This window comes from Somniosus microcephalus, chromosome 1 (assembly GCF_052327205.1).
Source record: "Somniosus microcephalus isolate GS21.2 chromosome 1, FLI_Smic_1.0, whole genome shotgun sequence".
Classification (NCBI taxonomy): domain Eukaryota; kingdom Metazoa; phylum Chordata; class Chondrichthyes; order Squaliformes; family Somniosidae; genus Somniosus; species Somniosus microcephalus.
In genome coordinates, this window is record NC_140987.1 from 421677555 (window position 1) to 421691066 (window position 13512).

At 42.5% G+C, this 13512-nt stretch overlaps 1 protein-coding gene across 1 annotated transcript in view; it reads left to right on the forward strand.

The window, feature by feature from the left end:
* The first annotated feature begins 3145 nt into the window (after positions 1-3145).
* chic1 (cysteine-rich hydrophobic domain 1) overlaps positions 3146-13512 on the forward strand; it is a 53940-nt gene continuing 43573 nt past the window's right edge. Inside the window, exon 1 of the mRNA XM_085999545.1 lies at positions 3146-3319. Within this exon, the coding sequence (XP_085855671.1) occupies positions 3198-3319 (122 nt within the window). The 5' untranslated portion in view covers positions 3146-3197. The remainder of the gene's footprint in view (positions 3320-13512) is intronic.

The following is a 13512-nucleotide window of genomic DNA, read 5'->3' on the forward strand; positions in this document are numbered from 1 at the left end:
TAACAGCAAATGCAAAGTCATTTTGTTCCTCTACATTGTTCACACTGTGTTTCTTTGTACCCTTTGTGCGGCATACTTTGGAGAAATGATCCTTTCCCTTGCACTTATGACACGTTTGTCAGCGTGCTGGGAATTTCGGATCTCTGCCCATGTGGTCTGTGTGTCCACATCTGTAACATTTCCTTTCGTTCCTATCGCCATTTCCTTTTGGTTTCTCTGTCGAGCTTTTTGCATAATACCCTCTTTTTTGTGTAACACGACAAACAGTATCTGTCTCCGCCTTCTCTGTACATGACATGGCTGACATCTGCTCCTCGACGTTTTCACATTGTGAGGCCAATTGTAACGTGCAGGCGAGCGTTAGACCATGCTCTTCCTCTAGCAATTTCCTCCGCACATAGGCTGACGTGCACCTACTCAGGATAGCGTCTCTTATTTGATTATCCGCATCCCCCCAAAAACATAGTCTTTAGCAGCCTGCCGCAAGCGAGTAGCATATTGTTGCACAGTCTCACCTGTCTTCTGGGACAACTTATGAAAAGTCTGTCTAGCAAATGCTGCGTTGACCTGGGGCATGAAGTAGTGATTCAAAGCACTAACCGCCGCCGTGTAGTCTGCTGGCTCTCCTGTGTCCGGTAGAGTCGAAAAGATATCCTGGGCATCTGGTCCTGCTAGGTGTAGAAGTAGAGCTCTTCTCCTCTGCTTTGTGGCAGCTGTAGAAGTACCGTCGATAATGAGTCCTTTGCCGTCGGCATAAAGCTCAAAAGACGTTAACCACCTCGGTCATCTTGGACCCAACGTGGCTGGCTCGGCGAAGCAAGCAAAATTTTGAATGCCGGTCTTCTCCATCCTAGCTAACTAAAATTTGGGCAACTACTTATCTAAAATGATTCCTGTTCGTTATCCTCATCGCCAATGTTGTATGAACGCATTCAAGCATAGAACCAGGCAGACAGGCTTCTAACTATGATCTTTACTTTATTGGTAAAATGGCTGACTGCAGCTTTCCCAGGTAATTCCCATAATGCAATGCACATTACATTACTGTATTAACTGGTGTTAAACTCGCACATTACATTACCGTATTGACTGGTATCAAACTCGCATCCAATACATGACAGCATGCTTTTGCCAGTCTTGCTCCTGATATTAGAGCATGCTTTTGCCAGTCTTGCTCCTGATTTTAAAACAAGCATTTCCCAGTCTTGCTCCTGATTTTAAAGCATTTGCCAGTCTTGCTCCTGATTTTAAAGCATGCATTTCCCAGTATTGCTCCTAATTTTAGAGCATGCTTTTGCCAGTTTTGCTCCTGATTTTAGAGCATGCAGTTCCCAGTCTTGCTCCTGATTATAAAGCATGCATTTCCCAGTCTTGCTCCTAATTTTAGAGCATGCCTGTGCCAGTCTTGCTCCTGATATTAGAGCATGCTTTTGCCAGTCTTGCTCCTGGTTTTAGAGCATGCCTGTGTCAGTCTTGCTCCTGATATTGGAGCATGCCTGTGTCAGTCTTGCTCCTGATTTTAAATCATGTATTTCCCAGTCTTGCTCCTGATTTTAAAGCATGCATTTCCCAGTCATTCTCCCAATTTTAGAGCATGCATTTCCCAGTCATTCTCCTGATTTTAGAGCATGCCTATGCCAGTTTTGCTCCTGATTTTAAACCATGCCTGTGCCAATCCTGCCCCTGATTTTAGAGCATGCATTTCCCAGTCTTGCTCCTGATTGTAAAGCATGCATTTCCCAGTCATGCTCCCAATTTTAGAGCATGCATTTCCCAGTCATTCTCCTGATTTTAGAGCATGCTTTTGCCAGTCATTCTCCTGATTTTAGAGCATGCTTTTGCCAGTCTTGCTCCTGATTGTAAAGCATGCATTTCCCAGTCATGCTCCCAATTTTAGAGCATGCATTTCCCAGTCATTCTCCTGATTTTAGAGCATGCTTTTGCCAGTCATTCTCCTGATTTTAGAGCATGCTTTTGCCAGTCTAGCTCCTGATTTTAAAGCATGCATTTCCCAGTCTTGCTCCTGATTTTAAAGCATTTCCCAGTCTTGCTCCTGATTTTAAATCATGCATTTCCCAGTCATGCTCCCAATTTTAGAGCATGCATTTCCCAGTCATTCTCCTGATTTTAGAGCATGCTTTTGCCAGTCTTGCTCCTGATTTTAAAGCATGCATTTCCCAGTCATGCTCCCAATTTTAGAGCATGCATTTCCCAGTCATTCTCCTGATTTTAGAGCATGCTTTTGCCAGTCTTGCTCCTGATTTTAAAGCATGCATTTCCCAGTCTTGCTCCCGATTTTAAATCATGCATTTCCCAGTCATGCTCCCGATTTTAGAGCATGCATTTCCCAGTCATGCTCCTGATTTTAAAGCATGTCTGTGCCAGTCTTGCTCCTGATTCTAAAGCATGCATTTCCCAGTCTTGCTCCTGATTTTAAAGCATGCATTTCCCAGTCTTGCTCCTGATTTTAAAGCATGCATTTCCCAGTCATGCTCCTGATTTTAAAGCATGCATTTCCCAGTCTTGCTCCTGATTTTAAAGCATGCATTTCCCAGTCTTGCTCCTGATTTTAAAGCATGCATTGCCCAGTCTTGCTCCTGATTTTAAAGCATGCATTTCCCAGTCTTGCTCCTGATTTTAAAGCATGCATTTCCCAGTCTTGCTCCTGATTTTAAAGCATGCAGTTCCCAGTCTTGCTCCTGATTTTAAAGCATGCATTTCCCAGTCTTGCTCCTGATTTTAAAGCATGCATTTCCCAGTCTTGCTCCTGATTTTAGAGCATGCATTTCCCAGTCTTGCTCCTGATTTTAAAGCATGCATTTCCCAGTCTTGCTCCTGATTTTAAAGCATGCATTTCCCAGTCTTGCTCCTGATTTTAAAGCATGCATTTCCCAGTCTTGCTCCTGATTTTAAAGCATGCAGTTCCCAGTCTTGCTCCTGATTTTAAAGCATGCATTGCCCAGTCTTGCTCCTGATTTTAAAGCATGCAGTTCCCAGTCTTGCTCCTGATTTTAAAGCATGCATTTCCCAGTCTTGCTCCTGATTTTAAAGCATGCATTGCCCTGTTGTTGTTGCTGAACCCGCACGTGGTTGTCAAGCTGCGGCTTGTGACGTCACGGGGGGGAGGGGGCGGTGGGCGCGCAGGGTCGGCGGGCGCGCGCGCAGCCGCGGGGATAGCTCGTGCCCCTCAGTCCAACATGGCGGACTTCGACACTATCTACGAGCTGGACGAGGAGGACGAGCGTGTGGTGATGGACGAACACTTGCTCCGATACACGCCCGACCCCGTGGTGGTGCGAGGGGCCGGGCACATCACAGTGTAAGTTCGGACATTACAGGAGGGAGAGAGAAGGGTGGTGGTGAAGAGTTTCTTCCCCCATCCATTCTCCCGGGGAGGTTTGAGCAAGTCGGCCCCGGGGCCGGGTCCCGGCCTTTGCTGACAACAGCTGAGCGTGAGCCGGCTGTAACCAGGCAAGGGACGCGTAAACATTCCCGGTGAGAGCGCACTGGCAGGCAGCTGTTGGTGCACACGATCAGTATTGGTGCGGTGTTGTCATTTGTAGATCCGCTTGATACAGTCTGTATTTAGTCTGGCTATTTTTCCAAATTATGACAAGCTGATTTATGTGTAAAATTTCCAGCATCAATCCCCACTTTGTAGTTTACCCCATATTTACAGTTCCATTAAAAAAAATCATTGCAATGCCCATCTTTTTTTATTAGCAGTTGTTGAGAGCTCTGCATTCTGTCACATGTAGGAAACGGTGGTTCGTGAGATTTATATAATCCGAGTGATTCGATTGCGAACCCATTCAAACAAATGGCATTGTTTTACTTTTAAGCGTGTGATAACATTTAAATGGGTCACATTATTTTAAACCAAAATTAATGTGATTTGCTGGGCCTGAGATGGTGCTAAAACCCTGAAACTTGTGATGCAATAAATTCACTTGTGTATTCCTATTGATTGTCTGGCTATGCAGTGTTAGCTCTGTGTTGCAACCCTAGCTTGGTTGCAACATCAGCTTTGAATTATTATTACTCCTCCCATTCGAAGTAAAAATGTATAGGTAATGCCTGCATTAACTTTCGTGCATTAACCACAGCCCTGGTTGGGAGGAAATCCTGAAGAAAACATTGTAACCACTTTATAGCCTTTAGATATATCTCTCTCTTGTTTGGTGTCAGTATGATTCATCAAACTGAATTGTTGTAATTTGAGTGTAATTTTAAAGATGCTGTGACTTAATGTAGAAAAGCAATAATATTGCAAACAGTTTCTAAAAAGACAAGGGTTGCAGATAATTTTAATACAATAGTGTATTAACTCGAAATTTTGCTGTTTCAGTACTTGCCTATTTTGTTTTTTGAAAGTGAGGTATACAAATGCATTATAGAGGAAATCTACTGTTTTGATGCCTGTGGTGCACACCAAGAGCACATATTGGGAAGTTGCACAGCCTTAACCCATGATTTCCCAAGCATTAAAATTAATGAATGGAAAATCACAGGCTGGGATGTGCAATTTCTCATTGTGCACTTACCAAAACACAAAATGTCCCCATAAAATGCCTTTAGGAGTGGAAACTGAATACAGTGTTGTGGTGTAATATAATTGACCGGATTTGTTTATTAGTATTGGTGTTAAACTTTGCTCCATGCATTATAGTAATGTCATGATCTGTATTTTGTTGATTACTATATTCAACTGTATTGGGGAATGTGGCACTCATGGAGGATTTGAGGGAATGTGGCATACATTTTCATGCACTTTAAAAAATAATATATTTTCTGCTAGAAGGACTTTTTCCTACTGTTTTGAAATTTCACAGATATATTCTTCAAAGTGCAAAATATGCAAGCTTTGCCTAAGCATGATTGTCCAGGCAGCTGTCTCAAACTATGTCTGAAAATATCCATGTGTCATAGTTAATGTGTGTAAATGTAACACATGGTGCAGTATTGCGCCACTGAATACACCACCTGATAGGTAGAAAGATTTGCATTTATATAGCACCTTTCACGACCACCGGACATCCCAAAGTGCTTTACAGCCAATATAGTACTTTTTGAAGTGTAGCCACTGTTGTAATGTAGGAAACGCAGTAGCCAATTTGCGTACAGCAAGTTCCCGCAAACAGCAATGTGATAATGACAAAATAATCTGTTTTAGTGATGTTGATTGAGGGATAAATATTGGCCAGGACACCGGGGAGAACGCCCCTGCTCTTCTTCGAAATAGTGCCATGGGATCTTTTACGTCTACCTAAGAGAGCAGACGGGGCCCTTGGTTTAACGTCTCACCTGAAAGACGGCACCTCTGACAGTGCAGTACTGCACTGAAGTGTCAGCCTGGATTTTTGTGCTCAAGTGTCTGGAGTGGGACTTGACTCAGGCGAGAGTGTGCTACCCACTGAGCCACAGCTCACACCGATGTGGAATTGAGCCACACAGATCAACAATTTCCCAAGTTCAATTCCTCGTCTGTTCCATCAGCTGATAGCCTGGGTGTAGTTGGAGATGCTACAGTTAGCCTCGGCACCCCTGTATTAGGGAAGGGGAAAACGCAGCCAGGGGTTTCACTCTTAATTGCTGCTTCACGATGACCCCGATGAACATCTGTTGAGATCAATTACAAAATACAGTGAGACAGATTTTCAGGAAAAGTGGAGTAAATATGAAAGGTGGTTGTGTAGCCCTATATGTCACGGATAAAGTAAAGATGTTGATCCTACGGAAGGTGAAAAGTTTCACACTGTACAATAGTTGGGCATCTTTAAAATGTGAAGACAAAGCTGACACTAAGGGCAGGATTTTCATTGAGCCGTGGAGGCATGTGGGGGGTTAAAATCTTGAAATCGGGGGGGTACGAACCCATCCCGCCCCCAACCTGCCTCCATGCCAGTTTCAAAGGAGGCGGATATCCGATCTGCGCTGGGACCCGCCTCCCCGAGGCAGGAAGGGGATTAGTGCCAATTAACTGCCTGTTAACAGGTAGTTAACAGGCAGTTTTTAGCCTAATCCCTATTTTCATTGGCGAAGTGTGGGATTCCCGACAGCTCCAAACCACGCTAAGTTAGCGAGGCGGGCCGTCGGGCTGAAGGACTTGGAGGGGTTGAGATGTCTGGTGTTCAGGTGAGTGATGGGTGCATGAGTGCAGAGGTAAGTGTGTTTGGAGTGTTTAAAGAAGTTTTACTTACCTTTACATCCTTCTTTCAGGTCTCTGGAGTCCCTCATCTCACCGGCACAGAAAGCAGAATGGCTGCATTCTGTCAAAAATTGCAGTATTCAGCTTTCTGTTCCGGAGAGATCTCTAAATCATCCTGAGAGGAAGGAATTAACTTAGAGTACAGATTGTCAGTATTTGACCGCTTCAAACAGCTGTCGAATGCTGATATTTCATCTGTCAAAAGGTCTTGACAGATGAAATGTCAATCTGTGACGTCGCCTGTTGCCGGGTGGCCCTTAATTGGCCTGCTGAGCCCGCTGGGCGGGCTCAACAAGGTCAATCAAGTCAATATCGCGTGGCTTGGCTACAACTCGATGGAGGCGGGGCTACAACCCTGAAAGTTGTAGTCCCGCCTCAATGAAAATCCAGCCCACAGGGTATGCTATCATCTGCGCCGTCAGACTAAGATGGTTATTTCTATAAATAAATAAAAATTGTGTATGAAAACAGGATGGGTATTTTAATCACAACTTCAATTAGTTAATCAAATAAAAATAGGGAATATCCAAGTGGTTCGGAGTTCAAGTTATTGAGCATAATGCAATGTGTTGGGGAAGCTAACACAGCCAGTGCATGTTGTGACTTGATAATGGTAAATGACACATGTGGGACATAGAAGTCATGGCAGCCATGAGATTTTTTTTTTTTTACACAGTGAGTTATGATGATCTAGAATGCATTGCCTGAAAGAGTGATGGAAGCAGATTCAGTAGGAATGTTCGAAAGGGAATTGGATCTATACTTGAAAAGGAGAAATTTGTAGGGCTATGGGGAAAGAGCAGGGGAGTGGAACTAATTGGATAGCTCTCTTACAGCAAGAAAGGAGGCCATTCGGTCTATCACGTCTGTATGATTCTGTAATTCTATGAACAGACTTCTTTAGAAGAAAAGTAAATCACCTTTTAAAGATACAATACTGAGTATGTAGAATAAATCTACATCTAAGATTAGCAAGCATAGAGTAAACATAACAAAAATACATACGTAGAAGTTACAATGCTGAAATAGGCTACTCAGCCTGACTAATCTGAATGGTATTTCCTTTCCACGTGAGCAATTAGTTCTATCAGAGATGAGAGACAGTATTTATGAGGAATGATTTTAAGATACTGGGACTATTTCCACTAGAGCAGAGAAGGTTTTGGAGATTTAATAAAAGTTTTCAAAAGTGTGAAGGGTTTTAATAGTGAATAGAGAAAGATGATTCCCCCTGGTTGGGTAGTCAATGACAATGGGCCATCAATTTCAAATCATTACTGAGAGTGAGGGAAGAGGTTAGAATTTTTTTTTGTGAATAGTTGTTGGAGCAGCGAATGCTTTATTACAGGCAGTCGTTGAGGCAGACAACAAGGGAAAGGTGGATAAACAGTTGAACCAGACAGAGGATGATACAGGGCTGTAAGGAGCGAGTAGGGCAATGGGATTAGTTTTAGATTGCTCTAGCATAGAGCAGGCACAGATACGATTGGCTGAGTGGCCTCCTTTTAGTGCTGTAAACTTTGATAGTTCTACAAGCATGTCCTTAAATGGATTAGCAAAATAAGGAGAAAAAACAACCTCTACAAATCCTACAAGGAGGATAATGAAGCAGCCCCGTAGATGAGTATAAGAACATGCAGAAATATATTAAAATGTTGATCGGAGGGGAAAAGGCACTTGGTTCAAAAAAAAAAGTGGAATAGTAAAATGGTAAGCGGAGAAGAGGTGAAAACTGCAAAAGATGCCAGCAAGGCTGAGATCAAGGTTGATCATAAGATATTTAATGTATACCATATAAATTATTAATTCCTCCAAGCATTCACTAGGGAAGACATAAGTAAAGTGCCATCCTCACGTAGTGATAATCCAAGTAGAATTAATTAATGTGTTTGAATCAGCGGACAGGTTAAAATGGCTCCAACTACAAATTCCCATAGCTGGATGGTATTGATTCCAGAGTAATAAGGGAGATGAGATTTGTGCGGCATCGTTGTTCCTTATGAGGAAACCGGTGAACAATGGGGAGGTACCAATACATTGGAAACAGCGTAATGTGGCACATTTTCAAAAAGGATGGGAAAACAAAGTTGGTTAGCTGAATACTGTTTAGTCTTCCTTCGATAGCAGGTAAAGTAATGGAAACTTGAGGAATTCCTGTATAATCAGCAGCCGATATAGATTTAGACAGGGAAGAACCTGCCTGATCAACCTCCTTGACATAATGCTATCCTAAGTGGCTTGTGGAAAATCCTAACTCATGGTGTACCTTGACTTCCAAAAATCAGTTTTATATGAAAGGCTACTAGTTAAAGTGATGGGGATTCAGGGTGAAACTTGGGAATGGATAAGAAATTGGCTGAAAGGTAGTAAGGAGTGGGTTAGAGAGTTATGTTCGGGTGGGGGAAGAGCTGAGCTGGGAGCCCCAGGCATCAGTGTTGGGACCTTTTACTGTTTCTAATTTTCATTAATGATTTGGATTCAGAAACTCAATGCAAACTAGGCGTGACAGTTGTTAAGGTAGCTCAACAACTACAGAATAAGACAAAATATATTAAGTGGGCAGAACAATGTCAGATGAAGTTTAGTAGGAAGAAAAAATATTGGCATAAGTACATTGAGTGGTGTCAAAATAGTTAAAAATGAAGTTGGAAAAAATGTTTTAGTAATTCTATGTTTAACATTCAATCACTACAGAGCAGCAATCAACAGAGCAAACAGACTGCTGAACTATATGGTCAAAACAGTAGAGGACAAGTTAAAGGAAGTCATGTTCAAACTGTATGTTGCTCTGGTGAGACTACAGTTTGAGTACTGTATTCAGTTCTGGTCACTGACAAACAGGGAGACATCAAGCTCTGAGGATAGTTCAGAGAGGAGCCACGAGACTGATGCCTAGCACCAGAGGACTCAGCTATAAGGAAAGACTGGAGAAACTTGGGCTTTTCAGCTTTGAAAGGAGACAATAACAATAATTTGCATTTATATAGTGCCTTTAACATAGCAAAAAGCCTCAAGGCGCTTGCTTCACAGGTGCGTTACCAAACAAAATTTGACACCGAGCCACATAAGGTGATATTAGGGCAGGTCAAAGAGTTAGGTTTTCAAGAGCATCTTAAAGGAGAATAGAGAGGTTTAGGGAGGGAGTTCCTGAGCTTAGGGCCTAGGCAGCTGAAGGCACGGTCACCAATAGTGGAGTGATTGACATCGGGGATGCGCAAGATGCCAGAATTGGGTTAAGACAATTGAGAGGTGGCCTTACAGAAATATATACAGGAAACCTTTGTGCTATCCGGCATCGACGGGACCGAGCTGTTGCCGTCCCATCAAAACTGCCGGACAAACCAGCGCTAATGTTGAAACATATCTGGCAACAAACCCTGTGCTTCTAAACAGTCGGCCGTACCTTGCAAGCGTCTCTGTAGCTTAGCAACAGCTTCAGCGAGACCTTGCAGAGCCTGACTGGTGGGAAAAAAAAGCAACGAAAAAAAAGCAACAAAAAGAAAAAAAAAAGCAACAAAAAAAAACCAAACGAAACGGCTCCTGATTTTTGCCGGTGGACAGTTAACCTCCAGATAAACCAAAGTTTCCTGTATGATGGCAGACAATATGGGAAAAGTAGATCTGGCACACTACTTCAAACTAAACCAGGATAGTAGGATGGGGATAGGTTGAAGTAGTAAAAGACAAATTTAGGACTGAAATCAGGAGGTTCGTCACACAATGATTAATATGTGAAATGGACCTCCAGATAAGGTAGTGGAAGTAAAACCCAGCTTGTAAGAGAGGGTTGATTGCCATGATGCAGAAGAGTGTAGGGTCTTACTGGATGGATAAGCTAAGATGGGCCAAATGGCCTTTCTCATCTTTATCTGTCGTGTGACGGGATTGGATTCAACTGTAATGCCCCCACAATCAAATAACCTGCAAGCATTTGCCGATGGGTCTATTCAGTCCATATAATTTTTGGGGGAAAAACTGATCTTTGTATAATTGTGCTTTGCAAGTACTTTTTTTTTAAATGACATGGGGGAGGGGGCAGTACGCAGTTGATGCACATTTAACTACAGTTGAGAAGATTCGGTTAATAGAATGGATGGATAAATTTAATTCATCTCTCCTGACATTGGCTGTACTGTTTTGGAAAGGAATTTTGAAGGGTCCACACCCAAAACATTAACTTGTCTGATCTTTCCAGACATGCTGACTGATCGACTGTGCGTTTCCAGCATTTTACTGTTTTTGTTTCATATTCTGGGCATCCCGGGGAAAGAGGGGAGGGAAAATTAATTCCGAGTTACCAATGGGATGCTGTCCTATTGCTCTGAATAGCTGGTTGAAGAGCAATATTGATGTAATCATGGAAGCAAATTGACTGAAGAACATGTGTAGCCTGGAGAGAAAATAGTCAAATTCATGCCTTTGTCCCCCTTTTATAAAAGGGAGAAATTATTTACAAAGCTTGTCAACGGAGAGGATAATCATGTAATTATTTACTTGGGCTTCGGTATCAATCCTTTTTCTGAGCTGCAAAATCAGTTTGCACTTGCCAGAACTGGTATTGACAGTCCGTCCAATTTAGATGCCTTTGATCCTTTCAATTAGTGTGTGCAGTGCCAAGTTGTCAGTTGGTAAGGTGATCAGATGGCTGGATCGAATATTTGTATAAAACACTGGTTTGGCCTCAACTGGAGTATTGTGTCCAATTCTGGGCACCTCACTTTAGGAAGGAGGTGAAGGCCTTAGAGACGGTGCAGAAAGATTTACAAGAATGATTCCAGGGATGAGGGACTTCAGTTACGTGGATAGACTGGAGAAGCTAGGGTTGTTCTCCTTGGATAGAGAAGATTGAGAGGAGATTTGATAGAGGTGTTCAAAATCATGAGGGGTCTGGACAGAGTGGATAGAGAGAAACTGTTCCCATTGGGCAGCACGGTGGCATAGTGGTTAGCACTGTTGTCTCACAGCACCAGAGACCTGGGTTCGAATCCGGCCTCGGGCGACTGTCTGTGTGGAGTTTGCACATTCTCCCCGTGTTTGCGTGGGTTTTCTCCGGGTGCTCCGGTTTCCTCCCACAGTCCAAAGATGTGCGGGTTAGGTTGATTGGCTATGATAAATTGACCCTTAGTGTTAGGGGGATTAAATACATGGGGTTACAGGGATAGGGTGGGATATGTGTTGGTGTAGGGGTTACGGGGATCGGGTGGGATATGTGTCGGTGCAGGCTCGATGGGCCGAAATGGCCTCTATCTGCACTGTGGGGTTTCTGTGATTCTGTGATTGGCAGAAGGTTCGAGAACCAGAGGACACAGATTTAAGGTGATTGGTAGATGAACCAAAGGCGACTTGAAGAAAAACTTTTTTACTCAGCGAGTGGTTAGGATCTGGAATGCACTGCCTGAAAGGGTGATTGAGGCAGACTCAATCACGGCTTTCAAAAGGGAGTTGGATAAGTACTTGAAGGAAAAAAAATTGCAGGGCTGCGGGGGAGTGGGACTAGCTGAAGTGCTCTTGCAGAGAGCCGGCACGGGCTCGACGGGCCGAATGGCCTCCTTCCGTGCTGTAACCATTCTATGATTCTATGCTTCACCATGGAGAAGCAGACCACAGGATAGACAAGATGTCCTGTTGGTACACATATACAGTCAATAATAAGCAGCTTGACTGGTCATTGAGGAGAGTTTTATTGTACCACGGCAGACAAAAAGTAATCTGAAATAGATTCTGAATAATCTCCAAAATCCAGTGAACAGATTGAATACCTTTACATTTTTCTAATTGGGTGCCAGTGAGATGGAAAGCCCACCTCGGGTTTGAAAGTTATAGGTCAGCTTGTGTCTACTTCAGAATTTAGCAGGGCACCATTGTAATCATTCTAGAAACAGAAGGGGAAACAGATGCCACTGTGTATGTTGAGGCTTTTACATTTATAGGTCCCTCTAAGATGCCTTCCTGTAGCTTTTGTTAGCAGCAGTATCCAATTTTTGCTGCAATTTTATAATATTTTAAAGATAGCTTTCAATGATGCTACTGTAAATGTAGAGGGAGACTTAATTCCAAAATGCTGTTACTGGAAATGCTGAAGGTCGCATCAATTACCCCCTCCTGCGCAATTAATAGTATTTATTTTAACCAACAGGATCTGGGCATCAAATAAATTGGCGTTTTTAGTGATTTTTTTTATGGTATGTAGCTCCTCTAAATTCACTGCATGGAGTTTGCAACAATAATATTTGTGAGTGATTTAAAAAAAATTAAAAAAAATTGCTGTCAGAACTTTTATTTGGAAGAACAAAGGGTTTTGTGCATTTAATTCAAGGAATATTTGCATATTTTCAAATTTTGTCTCTCTTGCCCTCCCCCAACTTAATGTATGTGTGAAAACAGCAGGGTATAAATTATACTAGATTGGAGTAGTTTCTGATACGTGCAGTACTATTGATGGGAACATGGTCATTAAAGGGACAGTATAAGTGAGTTCAAAAGATAATCTGGAGAGAGAAGAGATTCAGGGATATGATAAGCAGGCTGGTAAATGGGATTGATCTATCAAAAAGGGTCAGATTTGTTGGATCTAATTACAGGAAACTCTCGATTTACCGGCACCTAAATAACCGGAAATCTCTGTTAACCGGCAAAATTCAGGAGTAGGTTCAGGTAAGTTTTACTTCATATTAGTGGCCGTTCCTGGATCTGTGGCTGTGTAATCGGGGTTCCTGCACTTGTTGCTAAGCAACAGGGAAGCCTGGATCTGTTGCTGTGTACGGGGCTTTCGTACCTTTTAACTGTACCTCTCTGTAATCCGGACTTTTTGATAAACCGGCACCACGTCGATACCGGATAAAAGAGTTTCCTGTACCTTTTTCTGTTCCTGAAAATTCTTGTGTTTGGCACTAAATTATGTATGAATTCTTGAGTAGCTGTTATAAATATGGATAGTTCAATTGAGATTACTACTTTCCAGGAACTTTTCCGAAGTTTTTTGTGCAGTTTTATATATTTTATTGATTTTGTGTTGATCAAGTCGAGGAATGTTTGCTGCAAAATAATAGTAAGATTGGGCAGAGTCAACATGGATTTATAAAAGGGAAATCATATTTGACAGACCTATTAGAGTTCTTTGAGGATGTAACTAGTGGAGTAGACAAAGGGGAACCGGTAGATGTGGTGTATCTGGATTTTCAGAAGGCCTTCGATAAGGTCCCACACAAGAGGTTGGTGAACAAAATTAGGGCACATGGAATTGGGGGTAATATACTAGCATGGATTGAGAATTGGTTAACAGACAGAAAACAAAGACTAGGGAT